At 36.8% G+C, this 16,538-nt stretch overlaps 2 protein-coding genes across 3 annotated transcripts; one reads left to right on the top strand and one right to left on the bottom strand.

Moving 5' to 3' along the window:
• Positions 1-12,102: 12,102 nt before the first annotated feature.
• LOC149718568 (uncharacterized) lies at positions 12,103-14,636 on the top strand. 2 transcript variants are annotated; one of them, XM_089849562.1, is made up of 7 exons: positions 12,103-12,630; positions 12,707-12,930; positions 13,006-13,136; positions 13,200-13,654; positions 13,720-13,963; positions 14,022-14,269; positions 14,356-14,495. In XM_089849562.1, the coding sequence occupies exons 1-7, from the start codon at positions 12,213-12,215 to the stop codon at positions 14,364-14,366; spliced, it is 1,731 nt and encodes a 576-aa protein (XP_089705688.1). In that variant the 5' UTR covers positions 12,103-12,212; the 3' UTR covers positions 14,367-14,495. The 2 variants fall into 2 exon arrangements, with proteins under 2 accessions (XP_089705688.1, XP_089705687.1); XM_089849561.1 differs by having other exon boundaries at positions 14,022-14,636.
• On the bottom strand, positions 14,427-16,415 carry LOC149718567 (uncharacterized). Its single transcript, XM_089849941.1, has 3 exons — positions 16,113-16,415; positions 15,506-16,026; positions 14,427-15,443 (listed from the first exon to the last, which is right to left on the bottom strand). The coding sequence occupies exons 1-3, from the start codon at positions 16,413-16,415 to the stop codon at positions 14,627-14,629; spliced, it is 1,641 nt and encodes a 546-aa protein (XP_089706067.1). The 3' UTR covers positions 14,427-14,626.
• Positions 16,416-16,538: the final 123 nt, after the last annotated feature.

Genomic DNA, 16,538 nt, shown 5'->3' with positions numbered 1-16,538 from the left:
GGTGACTCCTTGCATAATGTCATGTTCACCTTCATTTCGCTCAAGTACCAGGAACTCAAGGGAATCAAAGCCACCAAGTAAACGCCCAGAAGTACACGACCACCGGATTTTCGTGGCAGTGCCAACAAAGCTACGTAAGTCATATTATCAACAAAAAATAATCAGATGTAAGTGGCACGTGGCTTTATATTAAAATAACGTATCTTCAGAACCAGTTAATTCAATTTAAATCGACAAAAAATATATATTAATAATTCACTGATCAGTAACCAAAATAAATATCAACTCGTTCCAACAGAAGTCATTGACTTCTGGTTCCAAAGATTTGTTTTACCACATAAAATCGTTACGTCTTTTTAATAAGCATAACAAAATGTTGCTGAAATGTTTTCCAATTTCCCGTGGTAAACATCCAGTGTTTCTATAGAACTTTCTAGAATATCGCTCGAAGCCTTGATTTTCTAAAGTTAGAATTACAGCCGTCACAGTGAGTGTAATGATTAGTGAAAAAGTAACCTATGAAAATCAAAATAATTATGTTCGGTTACATTAACTATCTTAAATCAAATCATAGCCCACTCGATCACGCACTCGACAACGCAAGCTGCTTGCACTTTACCAGCTTGCGTCGTGTTGGCGTGATCGAGTGCCCATCAGGATCAAACTGACCGAGATGGAAGCCCTAGGAAACGCGTTGAATGTGTTTCCATTGCAGGCAATTCCTTCAACATTCGATGCAATGGTGGTTTCAGTGAAAAAGATCGGGTTTGTAAAAGCCACATAATTAAATCGATCGGAATTGACATAACTTCCCATCAGTAATACGTCCACGGGATTATCCCTAAACTAACGCAATTGAAATGGAATATAACATTTCGTTTCGGAAATACGATATGAATTGTTTTAACTTAAAGGGAATGAGAAGCTTCGTATGAAAAACCTCTGATTGATATAACAAAAGATAGAATTAATTTCTGTGAATTCAAAAACATCAAGCTTTTAATTCTCCGATTTCTGGTTATTTGGCAATATGCATTTGAAAATGTTTCTTATGAAAATATTATTTTTTTTTTGAGGTTTCATTGCGAGTGGGTCAGTGGACCGCGGCAAGGATGTGATTATTCAGGTATCAGGATGTGTATAAGCAGGTGAAGGAAATGAGTTTCGTGCCAATTTCGAGGGCAATGTTAAGGTTAAGAGAGCTTGGCTTAAAAATAGTTCTAAAAAAAGAGTCATGTAAATAAACTTAACGAAGTGGCAATAGCTGTAGTGTATTTATACCGCAATATTTCAAGTAGTTTTATCTAAAACGCTTGAATTTTAGTGTAGTTTGAGACTGGGACTTAAAAGGCAGAGATTGTTGAAGGGGGATTTCAATAACCTCTGATGGGTCTTGGGACTCATATTGCTGTCATGTCTATTTTTAAGAAATTTTAACCCTGTTCTTATAATAATTCATGTTTCAAAATCATTGACACTTAAAATTTCATGGTTGCTCTGTGTCTGAAATCTCTTACACGCTTCTGAAGTAGTCCAAAGACACCAGGCCACAAGAGCGTGTCATTTGCATGACTAACCAACCCCGAAAAGTTCGGTTTACCATCATGTAAATCCCATTCGGTTCTGAAAGAATGTCACAGAATGGAGCCCTCTCGTTACTATCCTATTAGAATCATTATTATCACATAATATGTGTCGTTCAAATATCAGGTGTTCAAAAATCTTGTATTGTTATTCTAAAATACACGAAAATTGACGGTCCGAAACATTTAGACGGCGGGACATATATTCAGCGATAATTTCGCCACAATTTCTTGTAAAATTCCGTTCTTGCCTTTCAAGTAGGCAAGTAGTGAGCTAGTGCTGTATATTCCTCTTGAGCACGAAGACTCAAAAGCGATGATCAGTAAAGGAAACGCAACCTTACCTAATTTAACAAAACCTAACCTAAACTTACCTGATTTATTCTAAAAAAAATCTAACCTAACCTTACCTTAATTACCTGATTTACTCTAATAAAACCTTATCTTAGCTTACCTGATTTACACTAATAAAACCTTATCTTAGCTTACCTGATTTCCACTAATAAAACCTTATCTTAGCTTACCTGATTTACACTAATAAAACCTTATCTTAGCTTACCTGATTTACACTAATAAAACCTTATCTTAGCTTACCTGATTTACACTAATAAAACCTTATCTTAGCTTACCTGATTTACAATAATAAAACCTTATCTTAGCTTACCTGGTTTACACTAATAAAACCTAATCTTAGCTTACCTGATTTACACTAATAAAACCTAATCTCACCTTATGTGATTTACACTAATAAAACCTAATCTCACCTTATGTGATTTACACTAATAAAACCTAATCTCACCTTATGTGATTTACACTAATAAAACCTAATCTCACCTTATGTGATTTACACTAATAAAACCAAATCTCACCTTATGTGATTTACACTTATAAAACCAAATCTCACCTTATGTGATTTACACTAATAAAACCTAATCTCACCTTATGTGATTTACACTAATAAAACCTAATCTCACCTTATGTGATTTACACTAATAAAACCTAATCTCACCTTACCTGATTTACACTAATAAAACCTAATCTCACCTTACCTGATTTACCAAATAAAATCTAACCTAAAGTCCTCTTCAGACACAGTGTAAAATCTAACCTAAAGTCCTCTTCAGACACAGTGTAAAATCTGGTTTAAAGGGAGGGTGAAGAGGAAAATCAAGTGATTTTTTATCGATTCTTCTACTAATTATAAGATCATTCTGCATAGTGAAACATCCAGGAAATATCTCTGAATGATTTTAAAATTCAAATTAGGTTCAGATTTTAAGGATAATTTGAAATAAGGACCTCTGACCAATCGCGTAACGCCCTGCCTTCCTGTTAACAAAATTCTCGTGGCACGTTCCGTGTCGAATAAAATTTATCACGAGATTTGTTAAAATTCGCGCGCGATATGATAATGGAAGGCAGGACCTTACGCGATTGGTCGGAGGGGCTTATTTCAAACTATCCTTACAATCTAAACCTAATTTTAATTTTAAAATCATTCGGAAGTATTTCCTGAATGTTTCACTATGCACTGGTCTTATAATTAGTAGAAGAACCGATAAAAAAATCACTTGATTTTCTACTTCCTCCTCCCTTTAATACATCAAAGTTTGTTTCATAAACTGTGGTTAGTGTTTTACACGAAAAGATTCATTATAATTTCTTTTAATTTAATCCAAATCGTTTCAGGCTGGATATCGGTTGTTTAACCCCACAACCTAAATGGTTCCAACCTTACGCAATTTTGTAAATAATAAACTGTCGTTACTATCGACTCTTAAAGGTAATCCATATTTCTTAGCGTAAAACAGTTGACAATGTCGATTCTAGGCAATATGTAACAAAACCAGCGTCGGTACTACCGGCTCTTGATAGCGAAATAAATTTAGTAGATATAGCCAGTAATCAATAAAATTTACTTTCAGAATAACAAATACAAACCGACAGTTCTGTTCTAAATGGGATTATAAGACGTAGGTCAATCTATAAAAATTAAAAGGGAAATAAAACAAACGGCTTTTCTTCGCTATATCAGGGATAGATTGAATTTTAGAAGTATAGGAATGGAGAACAGAGTAATGTGGGCGCGCGTCAAAGTCCCGGACCCCCTTCCACGGGACGGAGGGGTATGAAAGAAGAGGCGCGTCATAGCGACAGAGGTATTATTATTATTGTTGCTGAGGAGGGTACGCGCCCTAGCACCGATGCCAAAGGCATATTGTGCATCCTCGTATTCAGGCCTTGAATAGGCCAGTAGCTACAGCGTAGCGAAGAATTCGCTCCACCGTAATAGAGGAGACCCTTGAGGGCTCCACAGTGTGTGAATCAAAATGTTCTAGTCTAAGCGAGGCGAAGCAGTCGCACTCGCAAAGTACGTGAGCGGATGTTTCATCCTTCTCCCGGCACGACCTGCAGAGAGGGTCGTCAGCAAAACCCATCAGATGGAGGTGTCTATTAAGCCGACAGTGTCCGGTCAGAAGACCGGTGGCCAGCCTAATATCCCACCTGCTGAGCGAAATTAGGTCTCTAGCGCGAGACCTGCAGGGACCATTGACTAACTGTTTTGTCTGTCTCTGGCCCTCCATGTTATGCCAGAGCTGGTTTTGTATGACAGTAAACCTGTCATGCAGACTCCGTTTGACGTGCCCGTAGGGGATGGGGATGGCCGGCTCCGGCCCCAAGAGCTTGGCCTCCGAGCCCCTTTTCGCAAAACTATCGGCTTGCTCATTGCCATAATACCCGCTATGCCCTGGCACCCAATACAACAGAACCCTGTTGCAGGACGCCTGCTGCGCACCAGTTGAGAGGTAATCTCACACTGGTTCAGCGCATTCAAGGCGGCCTGACTGTCAGAGTAAATTCTCACAGTCCGTCCGGTATACCCTTTGTTAATACAGTAATCTGCCCAATAACAGATCGCGGCAATTTCCGCCTGGAACACACTAGCAAAGGTGCCCAGGCATGCAGAAAAACCGACCCTTGTGGTTTGGCAGTAATAGCCGGCGCCAGCGCCGGAGTCAGTCAAACCAAATAGTTTCACCTCCAGTGCCAAGAGGCAGCAGGTTAGTCCACTCGGCCCGACTGGGAAAGTGGATGCTGAATGGCTTAGTGAAGTCAAAACTGGTAACGGTTTTGTCAGAGCACATCGTAAGCGACGGCTCGAGTGCGGCGTACTCCCGGAAGAGCTTCGTATGACTGTAATCCCAGAGTCTTGGGACCCAACAGCCATTAATGTGGAGCCTGTAGGCCCCCAAGATAGCCTCCTCCTCAATAAAAAGATGAAGAGGAAGCATGTCAAGGAGCACCTCCAGGGAAGCAGTTGGGGTTGATCTCATGGCCCCCGTAACACCGATGCAGGCAAGCCTTTGAAGCTTGCGCAGGGCAGCCTGCACCGTCTTAAGCCGGACCCTTGTCCACCAGACAAGTGCCCCGTAGGATAATATGGGTCTGATGATCCCAGTATAGCGACAGAGGTAAAATGGAATTACGTATTTTTCGCCGTCCCCGTCAGCAACGTCATCAAAGCGTAGTTTAAGTGACCCAATAAGATAATTTAAACTTTTCGTTACGTGTTGGAGGGAGAGGCTCTATACTGGGCTATATGCCGGACTGAAGTAAATGCTAACCGTTCTCCATCCCTGCTTCTAAAATTAAATCTATCCATATCTGTATCCTTTAATAGCATATTAATTTTAGACAGCCTTATTAAATATTAGAAATCGTTCATGTAAATGATACTACAAAGACGTTAAATATCTGTGGGTTACGTAAGGTTCAAATGAAATTGTGGAGAAATTATCGGCGCCCAAATGTCACAGGCACCTTTGACGAATAAATGTACCGGCATCTAAATAGCGGAGTCCAAATTTCTTGTCCCAAAAAAATGTATTACATTTGCCAAAAAATAAAACAACGAAATAATATTTCGAAAAAATTACGCTCGCAACAAGCATATTTGAACGATGATAAAATTGTTGTTGTATAAATAAACCTAAATCGATTTATTAGCAAAATATATAAAATTGTTGTTACCTTACCTAAGTTTTAATGAACGAGTTATGAAACTCCACAGTTCAGCGCCTGGCCCTATAACCTTGTCATTTTTAATATCTATAAAAGGCGGGAACTACGTAGCAGGAGCAAATTAATTTTCATCAGTCAAGGTATTTTATCGTTAAGAATAAAGCAACCTAACCTTAAAGGCAGCCACTCTCAGTGTGTGATTGAAGAACTGATATTCCATGACATGGGATTTATTCCAAAAACAAATGAACGTTTCAAACTGCGGGTATCGCGATTAGAATCTAGATCCAGAGATAGCTGCAATCCTAATTTAGCACAACGAGATTTGCGAGCTATTTTAGAACTAAAACCTTGGACTACTAAAATCTTTCACGTTAAGTACAATTATTTAAATCTAAGCCAAACCTTTTCGAATTTTACTGAAATTTATCGTGACTTACCATAAAGAAATGTGATCAATACTAAAACGGCTTTTCACTTACTATCAGTATGTTCTAAGTACAGCGCAAGTTTACGGTATTATTCTATCAAATTCTGTATTTTCCAGTGTCACACACTATCGCGCCTTCATTAATGACTATGATAGAAAATAATCGATTTCTAGCTGTTATATTTTATCAAGTAACGTACTGAAATGTGTACATAGCGTGACAACCCTACCTCTAGTTTCAAAATACAATAGTACAGAAAAAAACCTTCATAAGGCGTCACGAAAACAAGCAAACACGGTTAAAATTTAGGCTATGTTTATCTATATATAATTATGGGGCACGTTAATGTACAGTAAGTCAAGCCGTATGATTGAAAACGAAAATGTACAAGTCGCTGCAGTATATTTTCTGAAACAAGTCCGTTCTTTCTAATAATATTTGATATTTTCTTTATAAAGCGAACTACTAAATAGGACCTGGTGGGTTGTTCCAAAATCCATAGTCAATCAGTGTTCGTACAAAATCTTGGTTATGAAATACACCACTTTGACATTACCTAGGGCGCCACAGCGGGCTACTGAGAACTAGTACTTATTAAGATGGGCAGCGAAAAAAACCGCGTGGGGTTGCGCTTTTGCAAGTAGGGGTAACAAAGAGCAGTTTCCAGTCTTTCCCCTTGAGGCGCTTCGAGCGCGGGGCATCGGGCATGCGCACAACAGAATGTCGAAGTGGTGTATTCCCTGAATTTTAAAGGTTTTCCCTGGCAAAATTCGACAAATTTTCCTGACCATTTGCAATGACTTATGGCGAACATGTAAATTCTGAAACTAATTAGTAATTTTTATATAAAATTGTCGAAATTATAGGATAATACGCATGCCCGATAATAGTATACTAGTAAGTGAAAAAGTGACTAATTATTTTAAAACTAGTGAACCGAAAGTAACTAAAAATGAATAACTGAAGATACTTAAAAAGAGTATCTTACTATGTTGCTAACACTCTTTCAAAGAAAATCACTTCACCGATTTCCGTAATTTGGAGTTCTATTGGTAATTAAATACATTAGAAAAGTGTATTTCGTAATGAAACTCATCTATGGGTTGAGATAATTGAGGTCAAAGGGTCCCTCATACAATGCCTATGGCTAAATTCACTCGAATCACTTTTGCAAGATTTCTTATCAATATAAGCAAGCTATTTCGTTTGAATTTAATTTTATTTGAGCTACTTAAAAATATCGGGAGCGAGCGAAGCGGTTCCGCGAATTTGGGTCAAATCTCAGACAACACATTTTCTGGTCACCCTGATACTGTTATCCAGACTTGAAATTTCCTTCCAAAAAATATTTTTCCAGACGTTTTAGGTCCATTTCCAATGTCCCTTACTTTTTCAGGTCGTGTACGAACGATTTTTATCACGCACTCTTATAAGCTTTGCTTTAGAAGTGAGGAAAAGTAATTTTGCTTTGATCCATGCACTGGGTTTGTGCTTAGGCATGGCTTCGTGTCTCTTTACAGTATTATAACACTTCCGTGTATCATTAATATTGTTGTAAATTCTTAATACCGTTTTTCTGTTCCACAAAATCGATCTTCGTTTTCTTATTCTGGGTGTTGTAATGAACGCCGCAAAGATAAGGGAATTTTCTCTATAATCATATAAATATGAATTGTACGAGTTTTGCTTCGCAGTCCTTAAAAAACTGCATTTATACACAATCCTTGGCGAATCAAGGACATACTTTTTCATACCCACAATAGGCCAGAAATTAGAAATTAAATGAAGCATTACTTTCCTATGTATCTAGAGATTTTTAAACCAGCAGTAGGTTAATTAAAATATAAACACCAGTAGATATAAAATGCCGGTTTCGGGCCAATACGTAACGCTGGAACTATACTTTAACATGGGGGTTCTAGCACCCCTCACATCATACTATGACTAATATTAGACGTTACTACGACAAATATCAAAGATAATCTTGGTTCTTGACAGCAAAATATAAAATTTTTAAAATACAAACAATCACACTGTAAAAAGCACGTTCACAGGGTTTAAGCAATGAGCTTGAGCCAACAAAACAAGTTGATGAGACTCACTATAATAATATCAAGATGGTGGAGGTAATCAAATAAAAACATCAATTATGCGCGTTTAAGAGAATTTTTTATTTTTAACTTCACAGATGCACTTTTAAGAAATCTCAACTAATTTGTCTTGATATTTTCATTGCAGCTGAAAAGCGGAAAAAGACGTTAGGAGTTCTAAATTGCAAAATCTATGTTTGTTTAGTAAATATAAATCTTTTGTTCCTTTTGTCGATAATTGCTTACCAACATTTCCGAAATTATCCTAGGATTTCTTTCAAAAGACATTACCGAACAATGAAAGATGCGTGGAAAACGGGTCAATATGCAGCAAAAGTTTAATAGAGGTTTGTTATATTAAGTTATAGCAAAAGTAATATAAGAACCTCCCTACGGGAGGTTCTTATCTATATCTATATAAATCAAAGTCCTGACTGACTGACAGACTGACTGATAATCAACGCCCAGCCCAAACCGCTTGCCCTAGAAGGCTGAAAATTTGCAGGAACGTTACTCATAAGTAGTAGGCGCGTACTAAGAAAGGTTTTTCCAATCCGCCGCCATATTAAAAAATGGCGCCCAGAAATGTAAAAATTCATCTCTATGCAACAAAATCCGCGCTTTTCAGTCGATTTCAAAAAAAAATTTAGTACAGTGGTTTTCTTTAACCTATAGACGGGCTGAATGGTATTTTGGGTTCGATTTGTTGCCATATTTTTAAATAGCGGCCAAAACTTAAAAACCCTTTTTTATGGAATAATGTCCGCGTAAAAGTAATAAAAAATGTCCCGACGGGCCAGAGTTGGGCACTCCTTTTTAGATAGATTTTTTTTCTATCAAACTATCATAGATGGCGAAACTATCAATTCTTTTGGCTATATTTTAGAGTGGAACTCCTTCTTAGATAGATTTTTTTCCTCTCAAACTATCAAAGATGGCGGAACTATCAACTCTTCTGACTATATTTTAGACTGACATTGCTGGTTAGATCGATATTTTTCCTCTCAAACTATCATAGATAGCGAAACTATCAACTCTTCTGACTATATTTTAGACTGACACTGCTGGTTAGATAGATATTTTTCCTCTCAAAACTATCATATTTGGCGAAACTATCAATTCTTCTAGCTATATTTTAGACGGGCATTATTTGTTAGATAGATTTTTTCCCTCTCAACAAATCATAGATGGTGAAACTATCAAATCTTCCTTCAATATGTTAGATTGGCTCTCATTGTTAGATAGATTTTTTGCCTATCAAATCAAATTGAAATCTTTAGGGACGACTAAATTAATCGATTATTTAATTTTCGGACTTTAAATTTGATTGTTTTCGATCAAACTGATTTGGTCTCTACCTAATTTTACTCTGTTTAATCGATTCCTGATATTTCCTGATTTTGTAGAATTTCTAATATTTTCATATATTCATATAATTTCCATAATCTCATTTCTCAAGTTTGACTTTTAACTGTCTATAGTTCAAAAGCTACTTTTCATAATTTTTAAAATTATTCGCCCTTGATTTAATCTAAACCATCTACTATAAACGGTTAACTAATAATAATTAAAGGCAAAAATTGCAATTAAAAACTGTGGGTAATAAAAATCAGAAAATCTACACTTTAATTTATCTACTTCTACGTTTGGATGATTTCGTGGAATCGTTCTTCCTCCTCGAGTAGTCGTTCACATCAGTGACAGCACGGAGCTTCTATATACAAGAAGCTCCGTCTTCACAGTTTGAACTGTTGAACCATCGTTTATTTTATTTTTATTTATTTGTTTGTGAGAGTTATAACGACCACCAAGTACAGAATCTTCTTATAGAATAAACCTACACTTGCTAACGTTAAAATATATTAAAAACTTCGATATCATTCAAAAAACGACTTATCTTTCCAGAAATTTTCATAACTATCAAAATTGCCTATCAAAGATTAGCTCATAATTTTTTTAAAATCAAATCAGAAAACAGATGTCGCCAAATAAAATCACTCAAAAAATCAATATATTTCTCAAGGAATAATGCCTATCATTTTTTATGATTTCTAAAAGATGGGGTTAGTAGCCAGATCACGTTGAGAATCGATATTTTTCTCTAGAAGATTTCAACGAATCAATGAATCATATCAACTTCGAGTGCACTTTCTAAGCTATCAAACTCAATCGATCATTATAATTCAAATTTTTCTCGAAAATAACTATCAAAATTGATACTTTGATTGGGGCAGATTTAGTTTTCTATCGTATCAAGTGGTAAAACTATCAAATGATATGATAGTGCCCATCTATGCGACGGGCTGACGGGCAACACCGAGTGCCTTCGCTCCTTAGGTGCTACAAAAATATTAGTCAGCAATAATATCTACCATAAGTCTATTATGTAATACTTATGAATCTACCCATTCTTTATATCATTTTGATGGAAGTTCTTATTTCACGCGAGCGACGCCGCGGGTAACAGCTAGTATACTATAAAAAGCATTTTAAGTCAGAAGGACTTTCCATTCGGACTACGTGTAATAAACGGTGTTCAAGCTTCCGAACCTTATGTTTTCACGGCCCCTTGTAGCTTGTTCGTCCCAATCATACGTTCTAGCCACTTGTTTGACCTTTCCAAAGTCCGTTCGATTTCCGTTCTATGGAGGCGCTTGATAGCTATACTTGTTATCGCTGTCGTTTAAGCCATCTGATTGGTGATTCTCCATTTCTAACAATGTTTGTAGTCGCTTAAGGAGTCGTTCTCGTTCTCAGCGACTGTGATTCGTTCTTATTCTGCGACTTTTACTCGTTCTCGTTTTGTGATTCGTTGTCGTTCTGCAACTGTGATTCTTTCTCGTTCTGCGATTGTGATACGTTCTCGTTCTGCTCCGGTTTTGTCGAACAACCGAAACAAGGTTCACACACTGGTTTCGTTCTCACCCTCAAAGTTGACATGGGGGATTTGTAGGGGAAAAGTGATTTAACGGTCGGTTCCAGGTTTTCGGAAGAGGAAAAGCAGTTGTCTTTCTCTGTAAATGGCGGCCGATCACGTGATAATATTTTTCCCGCGGAAAACGCCGCCATATTCTTGATAAATAAGGTATCTTGTCCCCCTCACGGTGAAATCTTTTACAATTTACCATAAATAATCTAATTAAAATTATCTTTACAATGAATCTAATTTCGTTAAAGAGACAAAATTTTAAATCGTCAAAATTAGCATTTCGTTCGTCTCCTGTCAGCATGCAAAAGCTACGTTACATTGAGACCTAGGTTTACGCGTGCTGACAACCGAAACTGGAAAAGAGTATATAGAGAATAAGCTGCCGTTGGAGATAGGGAGTTGCCCATCCTATAGCGTGAAAACAAATTTCCTCCCGCGCATCCTTTACCTTATCCCAGGGCCGGAAATAAGCGCAGGACACTGGACATTGTCCAATAAAATTTTAAAATGTCCCATACATTTTATAAAAACGTCCTGCCTTATCCATGTCGAAACTCTCAAAATTATATCGAAACTCTAGAGTTCTATTCAAGGATCCTAGAATCGTTATTCACAGGAACCTTTTGGATTTTACGGTCTACTTTTTATTTCTGCCGAATTAAAACACTTTTTAACAGGTTTTATAATGCCGTATTTTCATACACCCTTTTGAAACGAGGTGCCCCACTTGTCCCCTCTCTATTTAGGAATCTCTTTCGTCTTACGTTCCAACAGTGGTTCCACTACCGGTCATTCCAATATTATCAAAAGCCGATTATGCTTCAGACATTATACGCTCTAAGTTTTCTATCATAAAGCTTCATAATTTACATTCAGGTTCGAACCGTTCAATGGAAGCGCCCCTTCGCGTGTGTGATAGGGTGAGTTGCTTGTAGCGCCATCTACATGTGGCGAGGTAAACTAAAATATTACTAACCCCTTAACTCTCGAGGTTAAGCAGCTTCGAACGCGGTCAGTACTTGGGAGGGAGACAACGCGCGTTCGAATACTCCTCTTGCGTTTATTTTTGGCGCATGCGCAGTCGTGTATTTGTATCATGCGCTCCCTTTCTTGCTCCATGTGCCATAGCGTTAAACCACGTTTGCGTTAAAAAGTCATGGATGTTGAAAAGGATTTGGTGAAGTTAAACATAAAGAAGTTAAGAGTTTTATGCACGAATTTGGGAATAAAATTCAAAAGCAAATGGAAAAAGGCGGAATACATCAACGAATTAAAGAAAAAAATAAGCGAAAATGGTGAAAACGCTCTCAGAGCTCAGCCTCTGGCACACGGTGTTGTAGATAAGCCTCGGTCATATAGTTTAGAACTTCCAGCACAAGTTCCAGATACAGATAGTGATGGAGCAATTTTGCAAAAAATGGATAGTACTTTCAATTATTTTCAAGAATTATGTTCCAAGTGCAATGATGCAGAATGCTTATGTAAAAGAAAAGCTTCGACACCCATATCAAAGCCAGAAAAAAAGAAGAAACCAGAACTCTGCTTAGGCACAGGGGTGCATTCATATTTTCAAGGTTTGTTAAATGTTCTAGTTTTGAAAAATGGGCATGTTTTATAGTTTCTGATTATGTTATTATTTTTAATGACTAGAAATTTGTGGTCAAGACGCTCCGCAACCTGACTCTATATCAAATTGGAATAAGGATCCTACTCCATCTACAATTCCAATGATTACAAGCGTAGAAGTTTACGATTATCTCATTCAAAGAAAGTCTGTGATAGACAATACCTCAAATAAGCATTTCAAAGGTTTTGAGAAAGCAGTCGCGCATCTTGAAGCCCAAGATATTGTTGGAGGGCTAGAAACTAGTCTTGTGAGTTTATTAATTTATTGTGTGGCCCAGTAATTTAATTCATGCTATTAATATCTTTCTTTTTTATTGTAAAAGGTTTATAGCCAATTCTTATATATAAAGTCCAGATGTTATCCATCTATGAAGGCCGAGAGCTACCGAGTTGTTGTGGTACTAGACAGCTTGGATCGAAATATTTGTGGAGGAGCTTGTGAATGCACAATCGGGTACGTTAATTGACTAAAAAGTACTTAACCCTCTTACCTTAATAACAATATTAACCTTTATAGAAAATCTGGGGCATGCAGTCATGTTGGAGCCTTGCTCTTATATGTGGAAAATTATACGAAGTTGAAAGGCGACGAATTTAAGGTGTCATGCACTTCACGACCTTGTGCTTGGAATGCTCCGAAAACTAGGAAAATGGTCTGCAAACCATTAACAGAAATAAGTTTCAACAGGCCCCGATTATATGTGGAAAAAAAGCAACAAACAGATACTATCATTTATTCTAAGTTTGACCCAAGGCACCCAGAGGATAGAGTTAGTGATCCAGAGCGTTTAAAACAAGCTATTTTAGACCTTTCGAAAATTCATCCGAAAACAGGAGCATTGCACTTTTGGGATTTAGAAAGCTCCATAGAAGAAACTCCTTCAAACATGAACTTAGAATTAGAAACTACAGTTCAACTAGACGAAGAATTAGAAATCCATCACGATCTACAACAGTTAATTTATACGCCAGGTAAGATAATATTGAACCGTTGAAACTTAAGTTCTCAAATCAAAATGAATCATCTTTTATTTAAGCTATGATATACCGTGATATGGAAGAAGATTTGCGTAATGATTTTGTTAGCCATCAAGTGGTTACTCAAGAAATAGTCGAGTTCATTGAAAATAAAACTAAAGAACAATCAACGAGCAATCTTTGGAAAGAACTAAGACGAGGAAGAATAACCAGTTCTCTATTTGGACGAATATTGAGTTGCCGAGAAAAAACGTTTCCCTCTTCTCTTGTAGATACAATTTTAAATCCTTCAAAACTAGATAGGTAAATATTTCACAATAATAGCTGGAAATGAAAATAATTAGTTTTTATTTTCATTTAGTTATGCCAGATTACCTCCTGCAATGGTACGCGGGCAAAAATTGGAACCCATCGCGAGAGAAGCTTATGAAAAAAAATTCAACGTTACTGTGGAAAAGAGTGGTTTGTCACTCATGTCAGAATACGCATTCATTGGGGCAAGTGGTGATGGCATAATCACAGACGCAACTGAAGATACAAAGGGAATATTGGAGATAAAATGTCCCTGCTCTATAAAGGGAACAGATATAACAAAAATGAAAATTTCTAGTATAGTGGATTCCTTTCCCTCATTCTGCCTTCAAAAGAAAAATGGAAAAATTACATTAAGTAGAAAATCTCCTTATTACGCGCAGGTCCAAGGTGAAATGGCAGTGAAGAAATTAAAATGGGCTGATTTTGTTGTTTATAACGAGTCATCAGAGGATGGTATTTTCAAAGAAAGAATTTTATTTGACCAACCGTTTTGGGAGAATGAGCTTTTACCAAAAATATTACGGTTTTTTACAAAATACATAACACCTTTTCTGATAAATGAATTAGATTGATAGGTTGTAAACATGTAACTCAAGGTCCTAAAAATTACTAAAATGAAAGTTCCTGAAATAAAAGTCATTTAAAAAAAAATTAAACTAAAGGTTCATAAATGTTTGTCAAATAACAACATACAGCAAATATATCACTGCTTAATTTAGCTAAAGTAATTGGCATATTACCATCAAAAATATGAAATTTTTTAGTTCTAGCTATAGCCCTTTCTACATGGATTCTGAGTTCAGCTATTCTCCTGGTTTCGATAATTTCTTTTTCTGTAAATTGTGGCCGATCTTTAAGGAATGGTGGCAAATTTAAACCACATTTCTTTTCTTTAAGCAAATCTTCAATTAAAAATCCTTTGTCTGCCATAACATTATCACCTTCATCCAACAATAATATGAGACCAGAATCTCTCGTTATTACTTTATCCGATACTCGGCCACCCCAACCATCAGATACGAATGATACCACACCGCCAGGGGTTATACCAACTAAAAATTTAAATGTATTGTGACTTTTATAATTAGAGAAGGTCATGTTTTGAGTTTCTAATGATTTTGGGCGTTCTATGAATATTTCTGTGCAATCTATTATAATTCGGGTTTGTGGATATTTTAAAAAACATTGCGGCATATATTTGTCGACCAAAGCTCTTGTAGGGAAGGGAAATAGTTCTTTTAGTTCCAACTTCATTAGCTTTATCCATGTACAAAATATTCGAGAATACGTTGTGCTGGAGATTTCAAACCGATCAGCAATGTCTTGGTGAAATAGTCCGACTTTAAGTCTCATCATAACTGCGAGAAACTCATCCTGCAGGGCAAGTTTACGAGTCCTCTTACTAGAAGTTTTGGTTTTTTCCTTCGCACCCCAATACGTCATTCTTTCAGCTTTTGGCTTTAGAAACCTTTGAAAAATAAGGAAATTGATTTATAAGCTCTTTTCAACGTCTTAATTTTAACAACTTACGTAAAAAGCCACATGAAAATGTTGAAACTTGGTAACCCAGTGTAAAATTTCGTCATTTCGTCATTGTCTCTAATTTTATCAACTCCCCAAGCCTTCTTCTGTAATTTCCGCATTAGTTCCTTATTTTCTTCCCGTAGAGTTCTGTTTTCAATTTCAAGATCAATGTAATCGGTCTGAGATCCTCTAGAATAATAAACTCTTTGTTGATGCGACACCGAAGCTGAATCTGTTTGAATGTCCTCTGTATCGTGAATGTCCATCTGTAAAGTTGCTGTACTAGAGATCTCCAATGTTTCTTCGAGACTTGTGACGGAGAATGGCGACACTATTTCATCCTGTATGTTCATGCCAGAATCCATATCTTCTATCGTGTCCTGTCTCACAAATTCTATTGAGTTATCAGTTACATGGATTGTTTCTTCCAAGCTTATATCTTTGCTACAATAATCGTGAAACTGCAGGGAGAGGTTCAGATTCTGTTGATGTACTAGTTTCTCTCTAAAACAGTTATAGTTTTCTTCCTAGAAAAATGAAACCCCTTATATTATTTCTGAACATGACCAAGGCTTAGGTGATTAAACATTTTAACGAAATTTTCGAAACTTACCCTTTTTTTACTTCTTTCCAGACACCGGATCGCCCTACGCTTAGCTTCATTAAGTTTTGCATTAGATATTATCCTATTTGAAGGTATATTGAGTGATGGAATCCAATCCGGATCACTTGGCTCCCAGCCTGGATAACCAGACACAAAATGACGACTACACACCCGCGAACTTGGCAACGGTTTCCAATCTTTTCGATTAATTATTCTTGCCCAAAGACGAGTTCTCTTTATAGGGATGCGATGGAATTTAATATTTCGGGTTCCGAATTTGCTCCTACAACCAACAAAACTACAGCAAACCATTTTAACTAAGTTTAAAATGAAGTACTTAAACGCATCCTAGCTCTCCATAGAAAATACTAGCAAAAATGCGCGCCGAAAACGGAGAATGATACAAACACGGTTTGGCGCATGCGCATATTTCCC

Source organism: Phalangium opilio, unplaced genomic scaffold, assembly GCF_054372755.1.
Source record: "Phalangium opilio isolate 3A_F unplaced genomic scaffold, DU_Popi_V2 ptg000002l_1, whole genome shotgun sequence".
NCBI classification, from domain to species: domain Eukaryota; kingdom Metazoa; phylum Arthropoda; class Arachnida; order Opiliones; family Phalangiidae; genus Phalangium; species Phalangium opilio.
The sequence above is the reverse complement of the archived record's forward strand: the minus strand, read 5'-3'. Positions and strand labels throughout refer to the sequence as shown.